Genomic DNA, 14,061 nt, shown 5'->3' with positions numbered 1-14,061 from the left:
AGACCAGCCTGGTCTACAGAGCTAGTTCCAGGACAGGCTCCAAAGTCACAGAGAAACCCTGTCTCGAAAAACCAAAAAAAAAAAAAAAAAAAGAAATTAAAATGTTGTGACCTAGATGAGGAAGGCCTCTGACTGTTATTGTACAGTGCTAGAGAGATGGCTCAGTGGTCACAGCACAGGCCACTCCTCCAGCAGGTCCAAATTTGGTTCCCAGCACCCATGTAAAAGGATCTGCAACTCCAACTGCAGGAAATGCAGTGTCCACTTTTGGACCTCGTCAGGTACAAGGCATGTCATGGTGTATACACATACATGCAGGCAAAACACCCAAATACATAAATTAAGAGTAATTTTTAAAAGTATAAGTTTTAAAATCAAAATAAATCTTGGGCTGGAGAGATGGCTTAGTAGCTAGGGGCACTGGCTGATCCTCCAGAGTATCTGGGTTTGATTCCCAGCACCCGCACTTGGCAGCTCACAACCATCTGTAATTCTGTTCCCGGGGAATCCAATGCCCTCTTGTGGCTTCCCAGAGCACCAACACGCATACATGCTGATGCATGGGCATGCCTACAGGCAAAGCACTCATGCACATAAAAATAAATGAGTGCAATTTTTAAAAACCCTCATAGGCCAGGTGGCTTACAAGCAACAAGTTGTTTTAAAATGAGTAAATAAAGGTATTTAAAAATCAGTATGGTTTATTCTCTTATTCACTGAAGCTCCTAGCACTTTAGAAGGCTGTTTGTGAGTTGGTTGTTAGAGTTTAACATTAGAAAGTTTTAACATGAGGGAAGAGTTTAATGGAAATACATTCTTTGAAATGCTTAATAGACCTTTAAATAATTTGCAGGAAATAATATATCTAAAGAATACCTAGCCACCTCCCTTTCTCCCCCCCAAAATGATGTCTTTGTGGCAGGGCTCAAAAAACTTTAAAGCTCCACGTAGTAGTTGGCTTTGATTTTGTGAGCAGCATAGTTTCTTAGATTATTCAAGTAATGCACTTTACTATTGTACTATACAAACAGCCAGAGGTAATATATGCAGGATGAGAATGGCCAGAAACTCTGTCCCAATAAAACTTTATTTACAAAAGTGGTTGGTGGGTTGGACTTGGCTTCAGGCTGCAGTGGTTTGCAGCCCCTTGCGCTTGAAGAATGTCATCCCTGGCAGACTAGGAGTGAGGGAGCACAGTGAGCAATGAATCTTGTCCTTCCCTTTCAGTTTTAGGAGAGATGGGCTTTGGCTTTCATTTCTAACTGACCTTGAGTTGACCTCTTACTTGTGTTCCTAGAGCCTACAAATACATTTGGCAAGTACCCAAGGGCCCATTGAGGTTTACTTGTGTCCAGAAGAAACAGAAACGCACAGACCCATGAAAACAAACAACCAAGACCACAATGGGAATATCCCTAAGCCCACTTCCAAAGGTAAATATTCCACTATTGTCTTTGAGAAACAGTGTGTAAAAATGAAGGCGCCTGGAAGGAACCTCTTTCAGAGTCACACAGCTAAGTCCTGACAAATGCTCTCTTGCCATTGTGGACAAGAATCATGCGCAACCCACCAAACTGGCCAAAACAACCGAAGTGTTGGGCAGGGTTGGGTGCAGAAAGGTGGGCCTGGAATTTATGGACAATACTAGCTGTTCCGTCATTCACCACGTTAAAGGCCCCATGTGAGAAGGTGACATGCTTCTCTGTTGGAATCAGAAAGAGAGGTTCCAAGTCCATGCTGAACTTGCTGCTGGGTCCTGGGTATCCACCAATTGGCCCACGGGGCGACGTGCAGCTGTTAACACCCTTATGTTGTGTAGAGGGGAGTGGAAGAGGACCTTTTGTTATGAGAGTAGTTTTTAAGTTATTATTACTAGTCTACAGACTAAAATAACAATCTTAGTCAAAATGGTCCCTCATCCCTGATGAAGACCCTTCGGGCTCTTGTAAGCAGAAAACTGTTTCCTTGGTGTGTGGACAATGGCTAGCATGAGGAATGAGGCTGTAGACCGTATTGGGTTATCAGCCATGCTTGACCAGACATCTCTCGAGTGATGCTTCTGAAATCATTCGGGATAGAAAGAGAAGAGCTTGACGAGAAAAGCCTTCCTCAGAACCTTGATCTCATCACCCTCCCCACAGCAGTGAGGAGAGGATAGGGTCAGCAAGCGTCAGGAAGGTAAGGTAGCTCGCCTCTCTCTTCCTCCTGCTGAGCTCCAGCTCAGATATAAGGACACATAAAACCTTTCCCAAAAAGAGAAGGAAGATAAGTAGACAAGGACAAGGCAAAGAGATGGGTTCTCGGTGCCGGTTAGCCTAACGGTGATGATGTGTGGCCTCGAGTCGCGTGCGCCGTTGAGCTAAGGGCAGCATCATGCACGTTCATCCAGGAAAGGCAGATTTTTTTTACGTTTCTCCTAACTACGCCTCCTCCCCCTTTCTTCCTTTTCAGACTTGGCTGCTAACAACTCAGGACATAGCGACTGCTCCGTTTCCACAGCAAACCTCTCTCCTCTGACCTCCCCAGCCAACCTTTTACAGCAGACTGAGGACCAAATCCCTTCCAACCTCGAAGGACCCTTTGTGAACTTACTGCCTCCCCTGCTCCAAGAGGACTACCTGCTGAGCCTAGGGGAGGAAGAGGGCATCAGTGATCTCTTTGATGCGTATGATTTGGAAAAGCTGCCCCTCGTGGAGGACTTCATGTGTAGTTGATTGGGCTTTGTACAAACTGTCCTTACAAACCAATATTTTTTTATCACGGAATCAGAACGTGTATCGCAGTGTTGTCCCCTCCTACCTTCTTCCTCCAAGAGTATCATGAAGTAAACTTCAGAACAAAGCTGACATTTTGATGAATTATTATTATTTTTTTTTTTTCCCTAAACGCACAGTTGCAGGCTCCCTTGGGAAAGCCCTGCCTGGTCCCAGGCTCCAAAATCTTCCTGATGAGTCAGCAAGTGAGAAGATGTGCAATCAGGTGTCTCTCACCTGCCCTTTTCTCCCCTCCTTCCTCTCCTTCCCTTGCGGACTGGCTTGCTGTGCCTAACGGATGGGCTGTTGAATGGGCCTGGCCACCCAGCCCGCTGGCAGACAGCATTCTCCCTTTGACAGCATTTCAAGCCGTGCCTTCTCTGCAGAATGCATGTCTTTGTGAGTCTGCTAACCTGGAATGGAATTCTGCCACAAATGCAAGCTTGAAGTCATGCAAAGGAATGACTCGGATTTCTTCAGCTCTTAGGAATATTTAAATTACTCTCATAATTCAATGTAAGCTATGGGCCGCGTGTCCCACTCGGAGGTTGCAAGAGCCTCCACAGCCTTTTGGATGAAGAACTTGTTTGTGAGTGCTCATTGCAGAGACAGAGACTAGGAGAGTTCTGCTGCTCCACGCTGTTGTGGATTTTCCTGTCTCCATACCCCACCCGCTTCCACTCCCCCCCATCCTGCGTGTTTGTGAGTTTCCGGTTGATTACTTGCAACTTAGGAGTTCCTTGTGGGTTGTTTTTAGAATTTTTATTTTTCTAGCTGCCATTGAAGCATTCCTGTGGCCCCCATCAACCATTTCAATTGAAGTGTTTACCTTAAAGCGGTTTTTTGCAAATTCCTTTTCCTTTAGCAGAGGGAGAGAACCTCTCCTGGTCAAAGCATCTAAACCTGTGCGACCTAAGGTCCACCAGCCTCTGCGAGGAGCATCCTCTGTCTTGCTTCCTTTCCCAGAAAGGAAGCTTGGAACAAGAACAGCTCTCGAGCTCACTGACTCGAGTGGCCCCCAGTGAGGACCTCGGGCCAGATGATAGAGCTGTCCCATGGAGCAGCAGGCATGGATCCCTCCATCCTTGGGCTTCCCGGGCCCCTGCGACCGGGAAAGGGCTCTAATGCCACACTCAGGGAGACCACTTCTCAGGGTGGGGTCAGGTGGAGAGGCCCTAGGGAGAAAGGCATCCCGTTGTGTAAGTGGCATTCTATCAGGGACACTTCCTGAAGTTGGGACGAGGAGCTCCCACTGTGTCAGGGGGTAGACTAGTTCTGTCCAGAACCCATCACCCTTCCTACGGTGAGTGGGTGAGCTGGGCAAAGGGAAAATGGGAGATAGGAAACGCAGTGATAGAATGCCAGGGCGTCTCCCTCATTACGCCTCAGGAATGGTGTCCCAAACTGGAGGCTCTGTGTCAGCTATGATCCTTCCAGTTACTTCCAAGAATAACGTTCCCACTGGCAGGTGGCAATGGCCATCACGTCCTGGTGTTGACTATGGCATAGTACCTCAAATCCATTCCTTGGATGCTAAGGGCTGCGGAAATGAGTTAGTCATAAAAACTAACCTCCAGCTGAACGGTTTGAAACACTATGTGCCTGACCCACCAGGGAGGCACGTAGTAGGCACTCGACTCATATACACGTAACCGTGTTGAAAATATCCCTTGGGAAAACATTTTACTAAACCACAAGAACCCTGGCCAGTTTACTCTAGATAGATTTCCACAATATGCAAAGCGGTGGTGGGGGTGGAGACAGAAGACACCGGCACTTTAAACTCTGTGTGTGGGTATGCGTGGTGTATGTTTGGGAAGAAAAATCAAAGGTGCAGACTATCTTCCTCTCTCTTCTTCAGCCTCAGCCCCGGCCTCCTCCCCTCACACACTCTGGACTTGGTACAGAATAATCCGTGTGGTCCGAGCTGAAGCACTGGGGTGGAGGAGGGAGGGGGAGCTTCGTGTTAAGTGCCTACTGGAAATGCACTGTGGGGTTTTTTCCTGTATGGGAAACCATTTATGCCAAGCTTTCCCCCATGTCCTCTATTTATCTCATCTGGTTAGCTGCCTCTGCTTCTGGCTTTGTGTAATTCTCTTTGCCAGCTGCATCGAGCTGGGTTTCTTTCCCCCGAAGTCTAATGACTAAACTCACCTGGCTCCAGGTTGTTGTATGTTTGGTTGACTTTGCTTTGTTGAAACTATTCGTATTGTGATACCATATTTATTGTTTTAAGAAAGGAAAGGAATACTAATGAGTCTTCAAGGGTTCTTTCATGCATAATAAGACTTTTCCAGTTAATGGGCTTAATTGGTGTACGTCGAGGAGAGACGTCCATATTATGTTCTGTTTGCATTTAGGTCTTTTCTTTGCTCTTAATATCTGGCACACAAAGTAGATGAGTACTACAGTATTTGTGTTCCTTTAAGTCCTGAGAGTGCAGGTTCCCTGGTACCATTAAGTTGCTGCTACTTAAAGCTCACATGCGGATGGCTGAACGTTCCAAGTGTGCGAATGGTGATGGCGTGAGCCTCAGAGGATTAAACTGTATAAAGGGCAACACATGAGCTGTCAAACAGTGTTAGGCGTGTGTTTGTGTACATAGCAGTTTTATTTAAGTCGATACAGTCCGCTCACATTGCCATTGTTTTCCAGTTTTTGTACAGAGATAGCGATTCATTTGTAAACACTGCCAGAATATTTTCTAGCTGGTTTGTAATTTTTTAAGACTGTTGCCTTGGGTTTTGTTTTTTGTTGTTTGTTGTTGTTGTTGTTGTTGCTCCTGTGACTCTTGTTTGCCTTTTGGGTTGTACGTGTAGCTCTGTCTGTAAATAGAACCGCAGTATTTAAAGCTTTAGCTTTCAGGAAAAACGAAGTAAGAATCCAAGTGTGTGCATGACACGTTGTGCGTCTGAGAAGGGATCTGGAGGAAGATGCCTTGTGGAGGAAGTTGGGTGGCAGTTGGCAGGGTGTGGGATGTCTTTCCTACGGGGTACATGCTTTTTGTAAAAAAGGAAGTGTTTCTCCCAACGTTGGGAGTGCGCAAACTACTAATCAGTTTAGCTTTGTGTTGTATGCTAGTTACAAAAATAAATAATGTAATATAATGTAAAAATAGACAAACAAACAAAAAAAAAGCTTTTATGATGGATTTTGTAAATAGATTTGTTACAGGGTGACCTGTTCTAGCTGTGATCTTACCACTTCAAATGGATGTAATTTGAATAAATTTTGTATGGTAAAGGGTCAATAAAATGATTTTTTTAAGAGTTCAGACTTGTAAATGGATTTTCTTACATTATCTTAATCTCTCTTTTTTCTGTGTGTGTGTGTGTGTGTGTGTGTGTGTGTGTGTGTGCGCGCGTATGCGTATATGCGTGCACATGTGGTTATTTTTTAGGCAAGATGTCATGTGCTCTAGGTTGGCCTCATACTTGCTATGTAGTTGAGTGTCACGTTGAATTCCAGATCCTTGTGCATCTACCTCCTGAGTGCTGAGATTATAGGCCCATGGTGTGCTGCCATGCCTGGTTTGTTTTATATGTTGCTGGGGATTGACCTCCATTGTATAACTATGCTACAATCTATTTAACCATCAGTTGGTGTATATTTAGCTTGTTTCCATTTGTAGACTATTGGAATTCTAGGCGCTCTCTTTAATGTGCTTAAGTGAATGCTCTGGGTGTTTTCAAAGCATGTATGAGTAGCACATACTGTCTTCTTCCGCTCTAGAACATAGGTTCTATGAGAAAAAGTTTTCTGTTTTGGTCACTATTGTGACCTCGGTCCCTAGAACAGTGCCTGCGTGTACTAAGTTCCTAGTGAGTACTTGACAAGAGTACTTAAACTGTTTGTAAAACATAGCCAAGGGCAGCGTCCTCAGTTCAGGATGTTTTGTTTTGCTTCATGGTGAGTGGTGGTGCCTGTGCTTTTCTGTGTTTCCCTCTTGAACTTCACGGTCATGTGTTCTCGTTTGTGTCCATTTTTTTACATTTCATCTTTGTTCTGTGTAGCGGTCATGTTCACCAAGAGTTTAGGACTTGGCTTTTCTGTCATCTCGCATGGCTGCTGTTCCTATCCGAGGATCTACATATGGGTCATCAGGTCATGGAGTCTACGGTCAAGCCAGTGACAGGAACAGAACAAAGCAAAGATATTTTCCTTCAGCAGCCTGCTGGCACAAAGCGGGCAAATCAAAGAATTTCTCACCCACAAAAACAGCCAAGAAGTTTAGACAGATGAATTTGAATCCAATCACATAGGGTTGAATTACATAGAAACACAGATTAAAGACAAGGATCTGTAAATATTTCAGAACCATGTTTATTACATAGAAACGGTCTCTATGATGATGAAAAGCATTAGTAACATAAAGAATTAGCAAATAAAAGCATTTATTTGCTAAGTAGATAAAGGTGTTTACTGCCAAGCTTGATGACCTGAGTTACATTTCTGTGGCTCACACAGTGGAAGAAGAAAACTGACCACTGCAAGTTGTTCTCTGACCTCTAACGTGGATACACATCATAGATAGATAGATAGATAGATAGATAGATAGATAGATAGATAGATAGATAGATAGATAGATAGTAGCAAGTAAGATAATTCACAGAAAAGTATATGTTCACTCATTTAGGTGAGTGGTTGTTTGAATGAACAGAAAGTGATGGTTTCTTGCCAGGTACTGTCCTAGGTGCTAGAGTTGATAGTGTGTGGGGAGGGCATAGTGATTTGGCAGAGGAAGAACTTTTAGCTAAGAGAAGCAAATGTGGATCTTTTCACACTTCCCTTTCTAAAGCCATTTGTGGAAGACATAGAAGAACAGATGGTTAGAGGTAGAAGCCGAAAGGAAGGTTGGATACAGCCCTGTCACTGGGGAGCTGTACCAAGGGAGGGTGGTTTGGGGCAGTGCCCAGTCTCAGGCCTGTGCGTCTGAATTCGGGAGTGTTCGGAGAAGATTGCCCAAATAGGCACAATTCTGACTACTAGACCGACTGGTCCTTTGTCTGCAAGGGATGCTAGCCTCATCCTAGCTCAATTATAACCTCAGCGTGAAGAAAATAACAAGATTCAGTTGTAAATCCGTGTGGTTTGAGTAGAACACGCTCCTTGCATGTTCATGTGCTTCAACACTTGGTCTCTACCTGATGGCACTCCACTATTAGGTTATGGAACCTTCAAAATGACTTTAATATATTTTATCACTTAATATGTATGGGGTAAGTGCACATCCATACAGGCACCCTTGAAAGAGGCATTGGATCCCCTGGAGCTGGAATTACCCACATTAAGTTGTGAGCCACTGATGAGATTGCCGGGAACTGAAATTGGAACCTCTCTCTACAAGAGCAATACATGTTTCTAAGCACCAAGGCCTCTCTCCAGCCTGGGTTATAGAACCTTCAAAAATGGAGTCTCACTGGAGGAAGTGAGTCACTGGTGGTGGGCCTAGAGGGTAGGCCACATCCTGCCCATTCTTTTTTTTTTAATTTATTTATTTATTAAGGATTTCTGCCTCCTCCCCGCCACCGCCTCCCATTTCCCTCCCCCTCCCTCCCCCAATCAAGTCCTCCTCCCTCATCAGCTCGAAGAGCAATCAGGGTTCCCTGACCTGTGGGAAGCCCAAGGACCGCCCACCTCTATCCAGGTCTAGTAAGATGAGCATCCAAACTGCCTAGGCTCCCCCAAAGCCAGTACATGCAGTAGGATCAAAAACCCACTGCCATTGTTCTTGAGTTCTCAGTAGTCCTCATTGTCCGCTATGTTCAGCTAGTCCGGATTTTTGGAGCACCGGACAGAAATCTCTAGGTCCAAATCAGGAGCAGAAGGAGAGGGAGCACGAGCAAGGAACTCAGGACTGCGAGGGGTGCACCCACACACTGAGACCATGGGGATGTTCTATAGGGAACTCACCAAGGCCAGCTGGCCTGGGTCTGAAAAAGCATGGGATAAATCCTGCCCATTCTTTCTGACCGTAAAAGCAGTATATAGCCAGTGACTTTAAAGCTCCATGCCTTCCCCGCCATGGTGGACCAGATCCCTTTAACTGTAAACCTTCCATTTGCATTTTCTCAGGTATTTGGCCACAGCAATGAGAAAAAATAACTAATATGGCCATCCATTAGAGACCTACAAGAATTCCTGCACTGACTAGTTAGAATTAACCAGCCTGAATTAACTGAGTAACACTGCCAGTTGCTTCTAGAATCTACTGAGGCTGCGTATGGGTGTCAGCAGAAATTCTGCAGTTACATAGCAGCTTTCTGGAAGGTTGGTCTCTGCCACCAGCGAAGAGGAATTGAGCTCTTGGAGTGCATCAGAATTCTCGGAACCAGAGTAACATTCAAGTTCTGGGGTACCATGGTGTTCTTCTTGAACTTTCTCCCATGCAACTCCCTGAGTGAGAAGAATCAGGCTAAGAAGGGAGAGGTGGTAATCCCAGGAAAGAAGGAATGAAGACGCAGGGACACTGAGGCTTGTTTGGCTGAGCTACTCTAGGGACCTAGAAATAAAGAACACTCACAAGTCAGGAAAGCTTAGAGCAACCCTGCAACAAGGTCTCGGTAGCGACCACCCAGACAGAGGTCTTTTACATGCAAGAATTAGACACAGATAAACCTCGACGATTAGATTAGTAGGGGGGTCTGGCTATAAATGGCGGGCTTGGCGTCAGCAGGCTGCTCTCTGAACTCTGAGCTGAGGTCCGCTCGATGTCCACTTTCTTCAGTTTCCTCCCATTGTGTGGTTTATTGCTGAATGGACTCTGAAAGCACTAAGCCAGGCAGGAGAAAACCCCACGCCCTCCAGTGCTCCCAGCAAGTGCAAAACTGATTTATGCTCTCTTCGCTGACACACTAGAAGTGTGCTCCGTCACTTGGACATTTGCATTGGGAGAGGGAACCATTGGAGCAACTGAGAATATGCCAGGGGCAGTCTGACTGCTGATTGACTGTGGGGCGGACATACAGCGCAGTGGGACAGTAGTGGCTGCCACTTGACTGTGGGGAGAGATAAAATGTGCAAGGCCCTCTGATGAGTGCTTGAGTAGCCAGATCTCACGTCCAGACACCACCCACCTGTACAGTGGGAAGAAGGAAGAACCGCAGTAGATGGTTTCAGCTCCTCCCCCAGACCTCACAGATTCCAATGCAAGAGGGCCCAGAAAGAAATTTCTCTAATTTATATTTTCCTTTTCCCACTGTTACTTTTAATATTTTTTCTTATTTTTAAGTCTTGGCTGTTTCTCTTTCATCTGATTTTAGATGTATTTTAGATGTATTGTATTGGTCTCTATGTATGCACACACGTGTGTGTGTGCTTGCCTGTGGGAGCCAGAAGAGGGCATCAGTTCCCTTGGAGTGGAGTTACAGGCCCTGGTGAGCCACCCAGTGTAGGTGCTGGGAACTGAACTTGGGACCCCTGGAAGAGCAGCAAGCCAGCAAGTGTTCTTCAGCCCGAGCCATCTCTACAGCCCACTACTAGATGAATTTTTCTCTTGCTTCTCTTGCTTTTCCTTTGTTAGTGCTTTCTTTAATCATGCTCTTCACTACTTCCCTCCTCTTTCCCTCCCTCTCTCTCTCTTATTTGTTTTTTGTTTGTTTGTTTGTTTGTTTTTCTTTTTTGGTCTTTCAAGACGAGGTTTCTCTGTAGCTTTGGAGCCTGTCCTGTAGACCAGGCTGGCCTCGAACTCACAGAGATCTGCCTGCCTCTGCCTTCTGAGTGCTGGGATTAAAGGAGTGCAACACCACAGCCCAGCTCCTTGTTTGCTTTTTAATCCGTTCTACTTTTCCTCTTATGAGTTTCATAACTTCATGCATTTCCTATGCTATTTTCTCCTCTCTCTTTGGTGTAAGGGTGTTTATTGGTTTGCAATTGTTCCTGATATGCTGCTGTTGTGGAGGCTTGTTTTATCTTTAGTAGTGCTGGGAATTGAGCCCTCCAAGAATGATTGCTCTCCGGGGCACTTGTGGCACATGCTTTTAATCCCAGAACTTGGGTGGCAGAGGCAGAGGGATCTCTGAGTTCAAGACCAGCCTGGTCTACAGAAGAATTCCAGAACAGCCAAAGCTACACAGAGAAACCCTGTCTCAAAAAAAAAAAAAAAAAAAGATTGCTCATCCAGATAAATCTGGAAGAGATCTCCATCCCTGCAGATGCACAGATCTTCACAAAGAAACCAACACACAAAACCAATGAAAAAGCCAAGCAAGGACCCCTCCAAAAGCTACTCTTGAATCAATAGACCTGAGATGCCAACTAGTTGAACGATCCCTGTCCTGGGTTGCTTTTCATTTCTCTGATAAAAACTGATCGAAACCCACTTTTAGAGGAAGTGGCTTGTCTCAGCTTAGGTTTATAGCAGCTGATCTGGCTGGTGACCTCCTCCAAGCCAGCTTTCACAGACGCTGCTGAGCAGCGTGTGAGGGGTTTTCTCGATCAGATTATCTGATGCTGGAAGACCCACAATGATGTTGGTGGCGGCACAGATAAAAGGAAGTGAAAGGAGGAAGCTCTTTGCTGTTTTGTCTCGTGCACTCGCTCTTGATGACAAGTTGATCTAGCCTGTGGCTGAAGCATTCCTTCCCCTACATGAGAATCAAGTTCTTCCAACTTCCAGTGGGGACTGAAGAGCAGCCGCTCTCTGGGAATCCTCTAGGCCTTCACCAGATTGGGATTGCAGAGACATCCAACCTCAGGGGATGACAACTACTGGATTTTCAGTGAGCGACAGCCATTGTTGAAACCTGGACCCTCTGCTCTAGTTCTGTTCCTTTAGTGAACTTGGACTCACACAAGGTCACAGTTCTGCATCTAGGGAAACCAGGTGTGATGGTTTGAAAGACAATGGCCGCCAAAGCCTACAGGGAGTGACACTAGTAGGAAGTGTGACCTTATTGGAGTAGATGTAGCCTTTTGAAGACAGTGGTCACTGGGGGTCGATTTTGAGGTCTCAGATGATATTGTCATGCCCAGTGTGGCAGTCTCTTCCTGCTGCCTGCTGATCAGGACTGTAGAACTCTCAGCTACTTCTTGAGCACCATGTCTACCTGCATGTATCATTCTTCCTGCCATGATAATCTGTAAGCCAGCCCCAGTTAAATGCTTTCCTTTATAAGCGTTGCCATAATCATGGTGTCTCTTTACAGCAATGAAACCCAAACACCAGGGCAGGAGTTCAAGGCAAGAACCTGAAGGCAGGAACTGAGCAGAAAAACTACGAGGGAACATTGCTTACTGGTTTTCTTCTGGCTTGCTAAGCTACTTTCCTTCTAAGATTGATATTTTTTAAAACTGTGTGCTTTACCTGCATGCCTATGCCTACAGAGCCCAGAAGAGGGCATTGGATCCCTTGGAATTGGAGTTATGGATGGTTGTTAGCTGTGGGTGCTGGAAATCAAACCCCCATCCTTTGGAAAAGCAGCCACTACTGTTAACCACTAAGCTATCTCTCCGGCCCCCTTCACTACCTTTTTATACAACCCAGACACACCTTCTTAGCAATTAAGAAAATGTCTTGGGGGCTGGAGAGATGGCTCAGCAGTTAAGAGCACTGACTGCTCTCCCAGAGTACCGAGGTTCAGTTCTGAAAAGCTGTATGACAGCTCACAACTATTTGTAACTCCAGATCCAAAGGGTCTGACACCCTCACACAAACATACATACGTTCAGACAAAACATCAATGCACATAAAATAAAAATAAATAAATAATAATTTAAGCAAACGTTAAAAAAAATGCCTCACGGACATGACTGTGAACCAATCTGATGGAGGCGGTTCTTCAGCTGAGGTTGTCTCTTCCCAAGCATGTCAAATTAACAGTGACAGTGCTGGCTTTGGAGCTGCTGCTGTCCCCTGTCGCTGCTCTCTGCAGCCATGGCCCCACCCTGAGCCCTTGGGCTGCATTTCCTCTGAACTGTTTGCATACAATATAAGGGTTCCTCCTTTCACAGGATTATTCCAGGATTTGGGTCCCGGGCTGGTGACTTCACATGCCATAATGGCACTGGTGGCAGGTCTATCTACAGGGAGAAATTTGAGGATAAAAACTTGATCCTGAAGCATACAGGTCCTGGCATCTTACCCATAGTAAATGCTGAACCAAATACAAATCGTTCCCAATTTTTATCTGCACCACCAAGACTGAGTGGCTGGATGGCAAACATGTCGTCTTTGGGAAGGTTAAAGAAGGCATGAGCATCATGGAATCCAGGAAGCGTTTGGGGTTAGGAAGAAGATCACCGTTTCCGACTGTGGACAATCAAATTCCTCAACTCTTGGGCATCTTACCCACCAGAGCATTTCTTCTACAGCTCAGGAGAGAAAGCCCACCTCATCTGTTCACATTGCCCTGTAATCTCTGCTCTCTCTGTTCTTGGGTTCCATATTTTCCTTATTCCCCTCCAAGTCTAACTGGTTTGCAGAGGTAAGTTTATGATCATAAATAAAAACTAAATAAGATTGTTAAAAAAAATGGCAGTGCTGTTGTTTTAAGTGACCAATTACCCTGGAAAGAATTAAAATAAACAGAAGAATGAAGTAAGCAAGTTAATTCAAGACTTCGATGAAAAATTCAGATGCATGTATGATGAATAGATATCATATTCTGAAGGCTGGGGAAATGGCTCAGTTGAAGTACTTGTTGTGAAAACATAAGAACCTGAGATCAGATACCCAGAACCCACATTTAAAAAGATTGTGGTTGTGGTGTATCTCTGCAACTGACCATTCTAACCAATCTGTGAGCACTGGAGTCAGCAAAAAACACAGTCTCAAAAACAAAAGATGGAGAGCAATTGGGACACTGGGACAGTGACCTCTAGCCTCCATACACACGTGCACATGCACATGCCCACAGACACACAGGCATACACATGTGCATATAGATATACACAAAATATATTCTAGGCAAACCAGAAATGTTGGCAACCCATTTTCAGAACCCCTCCTTGCTACTCCTAACACTAGTCAGTAAAAACTTTGCCAGCTTACCTTTAAAAATCAAGAGACTGGAGACGTGGCCTGATGGTTAGGAGGATGCACTGCTCCTACTAAGGGTCAGAATTCAGTTCCCACCATCCAAGTACACGTGGGTGCACGTGAAAAGTATTCAAGGCCATTTACATATGATTAAGAGCTCAAACGTAATTCTTTTGACTGAGAAGGAAAAACAAATGATCTAAAAACATATAAACCATAGACAATGAAACTATACCAGAAAAATCCTCAAATCTAGGGGAAACAAAAGTAAAAAAAACCACAGTGATCATGACACAGGCTAGAGTCGTCTGGGTAGAAAGACCCTCAGTT

The 14,061-nt window shown here is 45.1% G+C and overlaps 1 protein-coding gene across 2 annotated transcripts in view; it reads left to right on the top strand.

Annotated features, from left to right (window-relative positions):
• E2f3 (E2F transcription factor 3) overlaps window positions 1–6,017 on the top strand; it is an 82,706-nt gene extending 76,689 nt beyond the window's left edge. For both annotated transcript variants that reach the window (XM_026783135.1, XM_026783134.1), the window contains exons 6-7: window positions 1,298–1,433; window positions 2,452–6,017. In XM_026783135.1, the coding sequence (XP_026638936.1) occupies window positions 1,298–1,433; window positions 2,452–2,714 (399 nt within the window). In that variant the 3' untranslated portion in view covers window positions 2,715–6,017. The remainder of the gene's footprint in view (window positions 1–1,297; window positions 1,434–2,451) is intronic.
• The last annotated feature ends 8,044 nt before the right edge of the window (window positions 6,018–14,061 follow it).

This window comes from Microtus ochrogaster, chromosome 16 (assembly GCF_000317375.1).
Source record: "Microtus ochrogaster isolate Prairie Vole_2 chromosome 16, MicOch1.0, whole genome shotgun sequence".
Lineage (NCBI taxonomy): Eukaryota > Metazoa > Chordata > Mammalia > Rodentia > Cricetidae > Microtus > Microtus ochrogaster.
The sequence above is the reverse complement of the archived record's forward strand: the minus strand, read 5'-3'. Positions and strand labels throughout refer to the sequence as shown.